The 13,098-nt window shown below is 41.5% G+C and overlaps 2 protein-coding genes across 2 annotated transcripts in view; one reads left to right on the top strand and one right to left on the bottom strand.

Annotated features, from left to right (window-relative positions):
* Window positions 1-13,098, top strand: part of LOC307003754 (uncharacterized protein) — a 239,208-nt gene that overhangs the window by 153,410 nt on the left and 72,700 nt on the right. The gene's annotated exons all lie outside the window — the stretch shown is intronic.
* On the bottom strand, window positions 6,016-8,251 carry LOC307004004 (general transcription factor II-I repeat domain-containing protein 2A-like; the record flags this gene model as incomplete). The annotated part of the gene is made up of 2 exons (XM_079622945.1): window positions 6,016-6,203; window positions 6,391-8,251. One exon carries the CDS (start codon window positions 8,249-8,251, stop codon window positions 6,392-6,394), a length of 1,860 nt encoding a protein of 619 aa, XP_079479071.1. The 3' UTR covers window positions 6,016-6,203; window position 6,391.

The following is a 13,098-nucleotide window of genomic DNA, read 5'->3' as shown; positions in this document are numbered from 1 at the left end:
AGGTCTGTGATTTTGCTATTCTAGGATCATTCGTGATCTATTTCTCTCTCTCCCTCTCTCTCTCCCGCACTCAAATCGAGCGCGCGCCCCTGCCCTCGCTCTCATTCGCTCTCTTTTATCCTCTCTCCCAAACGCACGGCAAAACCTCCGAACACGCTCTCCGCGTGCGAGGTGTGCGTTTCTGCTCTAAGTCGCTCTCATCCTAAATCAGAGCATTCTCTCACTTTCTCTCTCTCTCCAACTCTCCCTCTCTCATCTGTTATTCGTTTTGTTTTGTATTGTTTAACTGTAAGTTATGTACATAGACATATAATCAGTGTTAATTGTGTAGTCCGTATATTCTGTAGTTTTGCATTTATTAAAACCATATTATATGACTGTTTCTGTGTAAATGCTTGTAAAAACACAAAGTCAATGAGATTTACGACCTGAGCTACCAGCGCTCATTATTTACTACATTGAGTAGATTTAACTTATAAACACCGGAAAATTAATGTTCCCGGCCGGAAGGTTAATATTTCTTGGAGTTTATAAGGAGGGATAGCTTTGTTGAGAGGTTGATGGGTGATCTTTTATGGTCTTTGCGGGACAAACACCTATTTGATCATTACATTAATTTCCCTTAAAGGTTATCTCATAATCGAAATGAAATAAGATTATTGATATATGAATGAGTAATTATAAGACGTTGTGATCGATTATTCATATATTCATATAATCTATACATTTTCAATTTCGATAATTTAATGTAACTGTAATATGCAATATATTAATCATATTCATGATTAGTTATTAAAATTCCCTATAAGATCATTTGAGTTAATTCATACGGACCCAGAGTCCGAGTTACAGTACTGTGACTAGTCCCAGTTAGTCTAGCAGATACACATTGCAGTTTTTTTTTTTTTAAATAATAGATTTATAGAATAGTAAGTGTTAGTTTTTATGGGTCATGTGTTGACAAAAAGTGAACCTCATCTTCATTACACAAAACTAAAAATAAGAGACTATAACAAACTACTGTTACTTATTTCTCATGCAGTTCAAAGCGTTATGGGTAGAATCTCTCTACAGTCTGTTCTCATTCATCAACACAGTTTCACTGATGATCCAATAAAAGCATAAAACCCAGGATAGAGCGGCTGAGTGAATGTGGTCTGGACTGTGTGGATGAGGCTCATTGTGTCAGAGACGCTGTAGAAGGACAGAGTTCCTTCGCTGTGATTCACATACACTCCTACTCTACGGCTGGACACTACAGGGAGTTCAGTCCGTATGTTATTGTGAATGAATAAGTTCTTGGAGGGAGAGCAGAACAAACTCCAGGACTGATCATTACATCCAAACAAACACTCATAAACCTTCCTACTGATGCTCTTATACGACACTGATATGTCCACACCAAACATCCCACTCCACTCAATCTCCCAGTAACAGCATCCACACACACTCTCTCTACACAACACCTGCTGGTTATACACATCAAATCTGTCTGGATGATCAGGAAACGGCTGATCTGTGAGAGTGCCAGTAATCACTGTTCCTCTCAGACAGACGGAGGAGTTTATTCACTGTGTTTAGATCCAGAGTCAGCTGATGGGAATCTGATGGGGAGAAAACACATGACAATCAGGAATTATGAACCTGTTTGATCTTTTCATGTAGCTGAACTCATGGTTAATGTTTAGCGTATCAGCAGTGTCAATAGAGCTTATCAAATATTCTGTGCAAATCATAATTTACATGATTAGTTATAAAACTCTTCTATAATGTTTTCTTTCACCTTCCGCCGGCAGAATATGAACATACTCTGAGTTTCCTCTTCGATATCTGTTCACTCAACATTGCGTCAGTAACTGAAGCTATGAGGAAACACCATTCTCCACAAATACTGAAGCCCTACTGAATTATGTCAGTGTAAAACACTGGCTATCAGTGTTCGAGTGCACCAAATGATTAGTCTGGCTATCACCAGACTAAGCTCAATCTTTTAAGATTGAACATTGGTCTGGAGAGTCTGCTCTGTATTTTCTACTGCACAGGAGGCGTGATCAACTGGCATAGTTCAAATGACTCTGTACGCAATTGGATAGTCAACCAATCAGACCAATGATCCGGGTGACATAGGCTACTTTGTAGAGCGACGCGAAAACTCCAGGCAGGACACGTGTCAACAAACATGTTGGTTTGTAGCATTGATCAGCGGTTTGCAGAAGCAGCAATGGCATGGAGCGATTTTTGCAGGTTGTGCAACAAAAAAAAAACATGAAAGTGAGTGGTACTTACACCCACTCGAGCGATTTTTGTTTGCTAAATCAAAAAGAAGCCATTGAGCATTGTGGCAAACAGGACGAGGTCGAGGGACGTGAGAGATCATCAGTAATCAAGCCACCGGTCTCTCATGTCCCTCGACCTTGTCCTGCTCGCCACAAGCATCATCGAGAGGTTAAAAGGAATTGGATTGGATTAAACCCGCCAATAACGCCAGGTGGATAAGCCAGTTTGTGATTGGTCCCCGCAAAATTGTAATGGAAGCAGAATAAAAGAATGTACAGGTTTCCAGCCTGAGCTGCAGGGCGAAATCAAATCACCGTCAGGTCAGGCTTGGTTTACCCAATCTACCAAATGATGGCATTCGGACCTCAGAATCTTTATTCTTTAGTAGTCAACTTCTCGCCACCTGAAGAAGAAGCCGATGGATTGAGCACAAACACCTGCTGCATGCTGGCTGCCCTCCCCTGCTGTATTCATGCTCTCCTGCCTCCCATGGCAGAGCTGCGAAACTAGAGATTACAGCAACAAGGTTATTCCTCATTCTCTCCGAAAATGATATATGTATTTGCACAGGGATGTAAGGTGCTTGGGAGAGGTCCTCAGCCAACATGTGCTCACTCATTTCTGAACACTCCCCTCCAACACTGTTTTGGCTATGTTATGAGATACATGAGTCTATGGTTGATGGATAACAGAGCTGCTGTTATCCGTAGCACAACAGTTGCACTGCTGTAGTATCCTTCATGCCTGTGTTACGCTCCTTCATTGGCGCTGCACAGTTTTACTATATCTGCTTGCTTTACAGACATTATCTGTATGAGAGAGTCATATCAATGTGTTCAAGCACCCCCTTTCACAACCTTCACAGGTGCTATCTCCCTTATGTCTATGTTAACGTTTTCATTGCCACCGCATAGTTATCCAATGGTAACAGTGTTTGCCTCCTTCGCATAACTTGATGCCAATCGTTCCTTTAGTTAAGGTCGTATGACTACTTTTAGAAAGTGCCGGTGATAAAGCTGCCATCAAGGTTGTATAGTTCTGGTTCACTTGACCACTATTCATTGAAGAATTTTACAAGTCTATGAACTGGCTGGGTCGTCAGCTTTGACTAGAGTGTGTAGCACACCATTTTTAATGTAGTCAAATAACGCTACTTGCTTCTGACAGCAATGATTGTGGCTGTCAGTGTTCTGATTGTCCAACTTGTCTAGCACTAACAGTTGTCACTGTCACACTGGTACATATTAGGGTGTGTTCACACTTGGCATGTTTGGTCTGATTAAAATGAACCCTGTTGCTCTGTTAGTGTGGTTAATTTAAACGTGTGAACGCTGCCATCCAAACCCTGGTGCGCACCAAACAAGCGGACCAAGACCCATCTTTTTCGATACGCTTGTTTGGTGCATCTTGTGACATCATGTCCCATTTTTGGGTCGTTTAGATGTCTTTGGTCTGTGTTGCATTCATATTTCAGTCCCTGGTGCGGTTCGACTGAAATATGAATGCAACATGGACCAAAGACATCTAAACGACCTAAAAACAGGACATGATGTCTCAAGATGCGATCCTAAAAAGTACAGAATGCTCAAGCATACCTGTTTTTCCTCGTCATAGTCGCGATGTTGCCCATCACAGTTCGGTACAGGCATCAGAACCACATCACAGCAGATCTTCGTTTAGAGTGATGAAGGGTTTCCTGGCGCTGTTTTGACTCCTTTACACATTTTATAAGCTCTTCACAAGTTCTAATTTGGTCAAAATACCTTCATATGTAGCTATGCACATAAAACTAGGGCATTTTAGTCCAGCACACAGCATTGTTTTGGATGTTCTGTAAGTTCTGTCGCGAAATAAATGTAATAAAAGTCGACCAATCAGGTTGTGATGCCTTTAGGTTCTGTGTTAAAATGTCAATGTGAACGCTAAGCTGACCAGGACCAATGTTTTTTTTTTTCTGGTATGGACTAAATGAGCCAAACGAACCGGACTACAAGTGTGAACACACCCTTAGATCACTTGTGTAGGTGGCTTATCTTCTGTCAACAGCTGTGCTTGTGATTTGCTAGTTCTACAATAAGTTACATAACTTGTCATAAGTTACAATGGCTTGAAAAATGCTATGCTGACCAGTGTTGTATAAAGTACTAGAAAGCAATACTTGAGTAAAAGTACAAGTATGGTACTAGAAAAAGACTTTGGTAGAAGTAAAAGTTACCTTTTAGAATATTACTTAAAGGGTTAGTTCACACCAAAAATGAAAATAATGTCATTAATGACTCACCCTCATGTCGTTCTAAGCCCGTAAGACCTCCGTTCATCTTCGGAACACAGTTTAAGATATTTTAGATTTAGTCCGAGAGCTTTCTGTCCCTCCATTGAAAATGTATATACGGTATACTGTCCATGTCCATAAAGGTAATAAAGACATCATCACAGTAGTCCATGTGACATCAGTGGGTTAGTTAGAAGTTTTTGAAGCATCGAAAATAATTTTTGGTCCAAAAATAACACAAAATAAGACTTTATTCAGCATTGTATTCTCTCCCGGGTCTGTTGTCAATCCTTCATAGTTACGCTGATGGCGTAAGACGCTGATGACGTGTTATCTGGTGCGCCCGAGCTTCATTTATAGACTGAGGGAAATGCACGCTGTAAAAGTGTCTTATTCGCGACATGCACATTTACGCACCATTAAAAAAATGATATCCACGCAAACAATGTAGAATAGCTTGAATATAGCGTGCGTCTCCCTCAGACTGTAAACGAAGCTCGGGCGCACCAGATAACACGTCATCAGCGTCTTACGTCAGGACTAATGGACTACTTTAATGATTTTTTTATTACCTTTCTGGACATGGACAGTATACCGTATATACATTTTCAATGGAGGGACAGATAGCTCTCGGACTAAATCTAAAATATCTTAAACTGTGTTCCGAAGATGAACGGAGGTCTTACGGGCTTAGAACGACATGAGGGTGAGTCATTAATGACATTATTTTCATTTTTGGGTGAACTAACCCTTTAAGTAAAAGTCTTGAAGTATCTGATTTATACTGTACTTAAGTATGAAAAGTAATTTTCTGATATTTAATGTACTTAAGTATTTTAAGTAAAAGGTTTTTTTTCTTTTTAAGCAAGCGGTTAACTTTGATTGTGAACTTTATTGTGGATTTCTTATACTAGGCATACTATTAACTGGTACAACCTGCTGTTGTTTGTGTTTTGTAGCCTGTACTGTACTTGTGTTATCGTTTATCTCCCACTGCATGTACCTTAAGTTAGCTGCTCTACTAAGAAAAAATCAATTTTCAGCCCTGGAGTTTCATGCCTTAGTCCGGCCCACTTTAGTTCCCGACTGACTATATTAAAATAATATAATTAAACCCTCAGTATATAAGTCTGCAATAGTGCAATGTTCTGTACAGCCTTATAATTCATTGTATTTTTCAAAAATATAATTTTATATTCAGTGCACTAGCCGTACACAGGGTTTTATAAATACAGAGGTCCCAAAAGTGATCTTGCTAGGGCAGGGGAGCCCAACCTTTTTTGAACAAAGATCTACTTTTAGATTTATCAGTGTGCTGAGATCTACCACACCAAACAGAAAGCCAGTCGCTTCTAACAGCGCATCTGCAGATTTAATATGCTCAAAACAAACAGAAAAGTAGCTCTAGTCTAATCCATATATAATAAATCTGTTGTGAATCAGAAGGCAGAGACAGATCCATTTGCAACAATTTATTAAACAGAAACTCCAGGCAAAGGTCAATATCTGCATAGATACACAGTTTCAGGGATCAAACAGAGGTGAGTCGAGAAACAGGCTGGAGGTCAGTAGGCAGGCAGCAGAACAATCAGAATCCAGAACCAGGCTTTGGGTCAGTAGGCAGGCAGCAGAACAATCAGAATCCAGAAACAGGCTTTGGGTCAGTAGGCAGGCAGCAGAACAATCAGAATCCAGAAACAGGCTTTGGGTCAGTAGGCAGGCAGCAGAACAATCAGAGAGAGTTAGAGATGGCAAGGGTCAGAGACACAGGCAGACAAGGATAACCAGAAATGCTCAGACATGCATAATAACAAAAACATATAATAAAGTTATTTCTCTACCTTAGTGGGACCTCTGGCACTGGGAGGAGGCAGCTAGTTTCTCGTAGTCAGGGCAGTAAGAGCTGGTTGCAAGCCTTAAGCAGGCCAGAAGGTGGTCATCAGTCATTGTAGATCTGTACTTTGACTTGATGATTTTCATGTGAGAGAAAGCACACTCACACAAGTAGGTTGACCCGAAAAGTGCTGTCAAGTTGAAAGCACATTTTCTGAGGTTGTGATACTTTTGTTCAGTCAGTAAGTTCCAGAACTCTCCATTCATGTCAGATGTTGCCCTGGATTTGATCTCAATGTCATTTTGCAGTGTGAGAATCTCATTCTCAACAGCAGTGTTATCGAAGTGGAACAGTGATACAATTTTGGAGGCAATACTATCCACATCAATACTTGGACCAAATGGAAAACACAGATAGCTGGCAACAGGCTCGATGGATCCAAAATCTGTAAAGCGCCTCTCAAATTCTAACAAGATGCTCTGAACCTGCTCCTCAAAACGTGCACTGTCAAGCTGCACGAAGTCTTTGCCCTGACGCTGAAGTTCTGCCTGCATGTGAGGAAAGTTACATAGGTCATACCGTTGCAGTCTATTTGAAAGCAGTTGTAGCTTGCTTTTAAATGTGTTTACTGCACTGATCATGTTGATTACATGTTTGTCTTTACCCTGCAGCTCTAAATTAAAATCATTCAGCAGGTCAGTGAGATCGGTCAGGAACGCTAAATCCAATAGCCACTGGTAGTCCTCAAGCTGGGCATATTCTGCATGTTTCGAAAGCTTCAGAAAATCTTTGATTTCAGGCAACAACTCTGAGAATCTCGCTAAAAATTTACCTCTACTCAGCCATCTAACATCTGTGTGCAGCAACAGGTCTGTGTGTTCTGCACCGGTCTCCTCCAAATGAGCACGGAATAACCTTCTCTGTAGACTCCTGGCCCGAACTGAACACACAATCTTCATTGCAACATCCATCACTTCTTTCATGTTTAAAATCTTACTACATAATGCCTGCTGGTGGATTATACAGTGGTAATTAAGGAAGTCTGGGAAATATTCACTCTGTTTGCACAATGCAATGAATCCGCTGGTACGGCCCACCATTGCTGGAGCACCGTCCGTTGTGATAGAGATGAGTTTGAAGAGGGGCAATTGGGTCTTGTTGACAAATTCCATGAAAGCTTGGAAAATATCTTCGCCTCTTGTGTGTCCTTTCAATGGTAAAATGGTGAGCAGCTCTTCTTTTGCACCCATGTCTCCAAAAACCATTCTAATGTAAACACATAGTTGCGCCACATCAACAACATCAGTTGACTCGTCAAATTGAAGAGAAAAACATTCGCACTGTTCAACATCCTTCCTTAACTGCTCCTCGACATCCTCTGCCATTCCCTCACATCGCCGTGTAACAGTGCCACGGGATAATTGCATGTCCTTAATGGCAGCTATGATGTCACTTTTATCCTTAAAGTCACCAAAAAGTGCGTCTGCAGCCTCGACAAACGCTTCTTTCACAACTTTGCCGTCCTTGAAAGACTTCTTGTGTTTTGCAAGAACATGACTGACACGATAAGATGCTATAGTTGCAGCCTTACCCTTGGTGTTTGGCCTGGTAAAAATGGACTGCTGTGCTGCTAACTGCCCCTTCAATTCCCGGACTTTTCGGGTGCGTAGAGCTGATTTAGCCGGGAAATCTGCATCATATCTTTTGTGCACGGTCTTGAAATGCCGCTCCAAATTGCCCTTCTTCGGTAAGGCCACGCTTGAATTGCAAATAAGACAGACGGACTTCGAATTTGAATAAACAAAAAAGTAATCCTCTTCCCAGTCAGAATGAAAATGATATGTTTTCGTTTTTTTGGCTTCTGCCATAGTTGTGTTTTATTTTGCTGACGTCGCGACTCGCAGCTCTCAACGTCTCCATAGCAACAGTGAGTTGTGGCGCGAATGAGGCGGCTCGAGGTGAACGTCGGGAGCTCGCATATCTGAAGAGCCTATTCTATTTTTAAAAAATATAGCCTATAGAAATTAAATAATTATGTAATAATGAAATATTGAATAATTTTATTTAAAATAATAGTGTGTGTTCATGGAAGTTATAATGCTAGAGTGCTGGTTAAAACATGGCAATAAAGAAGAGAGAAAAAGAGGGACCAGTTTAATCCTTTCAGTTATTTATTTTTCTGAATATTTATTATTTTTTTCTTTAATATGGGTTCTATTATATTATTGTTTTGAATGTTGTTTCTATACTTTAAAAAGATGTAATTTAAATGAAAAAGGTTTAGTATTTTTTAAATAACAAATCGCAATTTAAACTGGTCACTCTTTTTCTCTCTTCTTTATTGCCATGTTTTAACCAGCACTCTAGCATTATAACTTGCATGAACACACTCTATTATTTTAAATAAAATGATTCAATATTTCATTATTACATACTTATTTAATTTCTATAGCAATTTCGTCTAGCCTACATCAGATAATTTGGGGTTCAAACACGCCCTGCACACCATAGTGTTAAATCTGAAAAAATACTGTTCGACAGAACTGCTTGTTACCACAGTTAGCGTGCTTCCTCGGTGATGAAGCTCCACATCTGCGGCTATCCAACACGAAAATGCAGCAAGCCTTTCACAATATTTTCTTCAGATAACTCCAAATTTCTCCCACACACTGGACTTTATTTTTGATGCCGTAGGCTACTGTCGACAACTTTACTATCTCCACTAGCTATTCTTTTCTTCAACTCCTCAGCATCCATCTCAAAGACTGCAAGCAGATCGCGTGCGCGGTTATAATGGATTTTTAAAAGTGAAAGTAGCCCAGGTAACGTTATACAAGCTGATGTGTTGTATAAACTGATGTGGATTTTAAATTATTTTATCAACTTGAAATACAGGCATATTTTTGTAGATGTGTTCCTAAAAATATGCATATTTTTACGTTTGCATGTGATTGTTTTAAACCCGTGTTTAGATCCGTGTTTCCCCCGTGTCCGACCCGCACCAGACACAGTTGGATATTTTTCACCCGTTTGAGCAAAATTTGCGGGTCACCCATCGGGTACCCGAACGCTTGCAGGACTCTATCTCACAGCTCAAAGCTCCTCGTAGCTCCGCCCCCCGGCCAGCGCATAGCTGAACGTAATCAGTGATCTTGTAAGATTAAATAAATAACTGTTTTTTTTAAATAAGTACAGCGTTTTCTTTACTCAAGAAATACTATGTCTACTCTATAAAGGATCATATTTTATGTTTTTGATGTCTGAGACGCGGGAGCGGTGAAGAGAGAGAAAGGGCAAACCAGAGTACAATTCACTCTCGCGATCGACTGGAAAGCAGTCCGCGATCGACAGGTCGACCGCGATCGACTGGTTGGGCAGTTCTGTGCTAGGGGGTTCGGGGGCATATTATTTTTCCACTGTCATTGGACACTGTCACTGACATTGGCAAAAAACATATGTATATCTCTGTTAAATAGGAATCCATTGTAATAAAGTTATTCTCATTCTGGGCAGTATGCAAAAGGCTATTGCTCTACCTGCTCCCCTCTCTCATCTCCATCTCTCGTTCTTCTTCTCTCAGTCTCTTTATCTTTACCTGTAAATCTCCCCTTCCTGAAGCTGAGCTTTGATTACAGTCTTTGCAAACTGATTATTTATGTCGGTCATTTAAAACTTCTATCGTAAATCAGCGGTTTAGTTTAGCCACTTGCATCTTATCTCGTGAAGTGTCGTGTTGGGATTCGCTCGCGCTTCCATGGCGGGTTCAGTTTTGCATCCTCCTCCTTTGGCAACAAACAAGCATTACACTGAAATAGAGTGTGCGTAATGCAATCTAGGAGCAGTGATTCGCCAAACCTCAAACCACATTTCTTCTGATTTTATTTTGTAGTAATGAGTAACGAAGATGCTTAGTGGAAATATAGCGAAGTAAAAGTATACATTTTATCTAGGAAATGTAGTGGAGTAAAAGTGAAAGTTGACATTAATTTAAATAGCGAAGTAAAGTACAGATACGTGAAATTTCTACTTAAGTACAGTAACGAAGTATTTGTACTCCGTTACATTACAACACAGATGCTGACTCACTTTCAGTTGAAAGATTATGAGGTCAATGCTGTGTCCTTTTTATAAGCACGACAACCCATCATCATTTGGCTGGCTCAAACGCCATTGGCCAGTGTGTTGCATTGGTGTGATTTGATAGGGCTTCAGGATAAAAGTGTTTCCTGCATGGGGTCAGCTACTGACGCAATGTCTTGTTCCCTTATCTCAGGGAACCAAAGTTACATGCGTAACAGGTGACATTTTTGTTTTCTTAGTTGCTTACATTGTAGGAAGTCGTTTCTGGTCCTGGGATCCATGTTGCTGAATATGACTGTGGAAATCAACAGACATGAACATTGTAAATGTTATGTCACGAACAAATTAGTTTACACTTTATTTCAATTGTCCACTTTAGACATTCAACTGCTAACAAAGAAACTACATGTTAATTAACTAATTTGCAACTACATGTAAATGTCACGGGGTGACAAAAATCAGAATGGGACTAAGTCCCTTGCGAATGCAGTTGATTGAGAAATCCCCAGTGACATCTCCATTCTATGCACTACAAATCTGTTGCCATGGCAGAAAGGCCAATTGGCCGATTGACAGCAGGTGTGGATCAATTACAGGGAGCGCTGTGAGTGGGACACGCAGCTACATGGGGCTTTAAAACAGAGAGGAAGGAGACTGAAGAGTGTGGTTCTCCTCCCCACCTGGGGGTTCTCCTCCCGTGTGAGACTGTGTTTGACAGCGGGTTGTTCCTTTTATTGAGGCGGGGCTATGGACTGGTGAAGATTGAAGCTGAGGAAGAGAAAGGAAGGATTGAAGGATTTGTCAGCGAAAACCTAAGGAATATCGTCAGCAGTGGGAAGGTCGCGAGTGATGAGTATTGGATCCGTTGTTTATATGCACTAACACTGAAGTGGTGTTGAGAGTTTGGAAGTGTGTGGCACGAGTGAATTATTACACCGAGTGAATTGTTGATCTGTCTCCAACTTCGGTCCTCTCCTTGCCGAATGTAACAACCGCTGCACCATTCTTCTGCTTTTCCTGGAGCGAAGTCGAGCCCTGGCCGAAGACGAGGTTCCACCGGGTGGGAGAAAGACCGGTGGTGTCCAGCCAAGTGGAGCGTTTCGCTCAAGTGCCCTCCCAGCCTGGTGGTCCCCACACGCCCCTATTGGAAACCCTTGCCCTGTTCAGACGAAGAGAGAGGTATATCAGTTGAAGTTTCATGTACTGTTGAAACCGTTAAGACCTTCCTGTACTGTTTCAGTGCTCAACGAAGCGGAGTGTTCGCCCGAAGTGTCCTCTCCGCCTGGTGGTCTCCATACGCCTCCTTGAAGCCGTTGCCCTGTTCAGAGGAAGAGAAATGCCCAACGAAGCGGAGCGTTTCCGTCCAAGTGCCCTCCCAGCCTGGTGGTCTCCCCACGTCCTCCATTGGAAGCAGCTGCCCACTGAACTGCCCTGGCGGCAAGAAGAAGCTTTTCATTAGGACTTATCCAATTCACCCATTTTAATATAATAAAGTACTGTCATTATTTTTATCCCCTTGTCTGTCTGGTCCTTGACCCGTTCCTCGAGGTGGTTCCCGGTTTTCAGGGGTGGGTGCAGTCTGGCTTGGCCCGCCCCGACCTGTGACATAAACTAGAGTATTAGTAGACTGTTAGGTTAGGGTTAGTAGAATAAGTTGATGTACTTGCAAAGTTATTTAGTAGAATGTCTGTTAGGGGAGCATCAAGATAAAGTGTTAGCAAATTTTAGGCAGACAATCTACTAATACTCTAATGACTGGTAGTTGATATAGTTACAAAGTTACTAGTTTCTACTAGTCAGTAGAAAGTCTAAAGTGTACTATTGAAAATGATCCCTGCATTCAATCCTAACCCAGACAGCACACCATTGTTGGCCCAGATGAGGCCCAACTATGTATGCTATTGCCAGCCTCTCTCTGGTTGAGTCATCGCCGTCATTCAAATATGTGGGCCAAAAGAATGTGGGCCACACCTGGGCCAGATGTCATTTGCTATCTGGGAAGACATTTCTAATATGATGTTCTACATGATATTAGATAGAGCACTCATTTCTGACTCATCTATTTTTGCTCCGTTTCTCACTGAGTCTCCATGCAGTCAAGCAGGATCTTGCTCAAGTCCACAATCCTTTTTTTTTTAGATCTGTTACCTGTAGGAAATGGATGTGATTCTGTGTGTGTGAAAGCTGCTCCAGCTCAGCGTCTCTCCTCCTCAGATCATTGATCTCCTGCTCCAGTCGCTCCAGTCGTCCTTCAGCTCGACTCACTGCAGTCTTTTCCTGATCTCTGATCCGCTGTGTCGAATGAGCTCAGTAAAGATCCCCACTCTGTCCTCCACTGCTGTCTGTGCAGCGCGCTGAGGACACACATCACAGTCAGCTCTTACTGGCATTTCACACAGCCCATGAGCCACTAAACCATCATGTGACCCGCTGAATCCAGGAAAAGTAGGGTGAGGTAGTTTAATGGTAACTTATTTGGACTGTCAACAAATGGCTGTAGGTTCAAACTCAATCAGGGATGAATGATCAGTTACCACCACTGTACATTCATTAACATAATCATAAGCATGAGACCTGTTACACGCCGCAAGTGTGAAATATCATAAACATGAAACTAACACAGATGTTAGAGCTT

This window comes from Phoxinus phoxinus (genome assembly GCF_949152265.1).
Source record: "Phoxinus phoxinus genome assembly, chromosome: 9".
Lineage (NCBI taxonomy): Eukaryota > Metazoa > Chordata > Actinopteri > Cypriniformes > Leuciscidae > Phoxinus > Phoxinus phoxinus.
The sequence above is the reverse complement of the archived record's forward strand: the minus strand, read 5'-3'. Positions and strand labels throughout refer to the sequence as shown.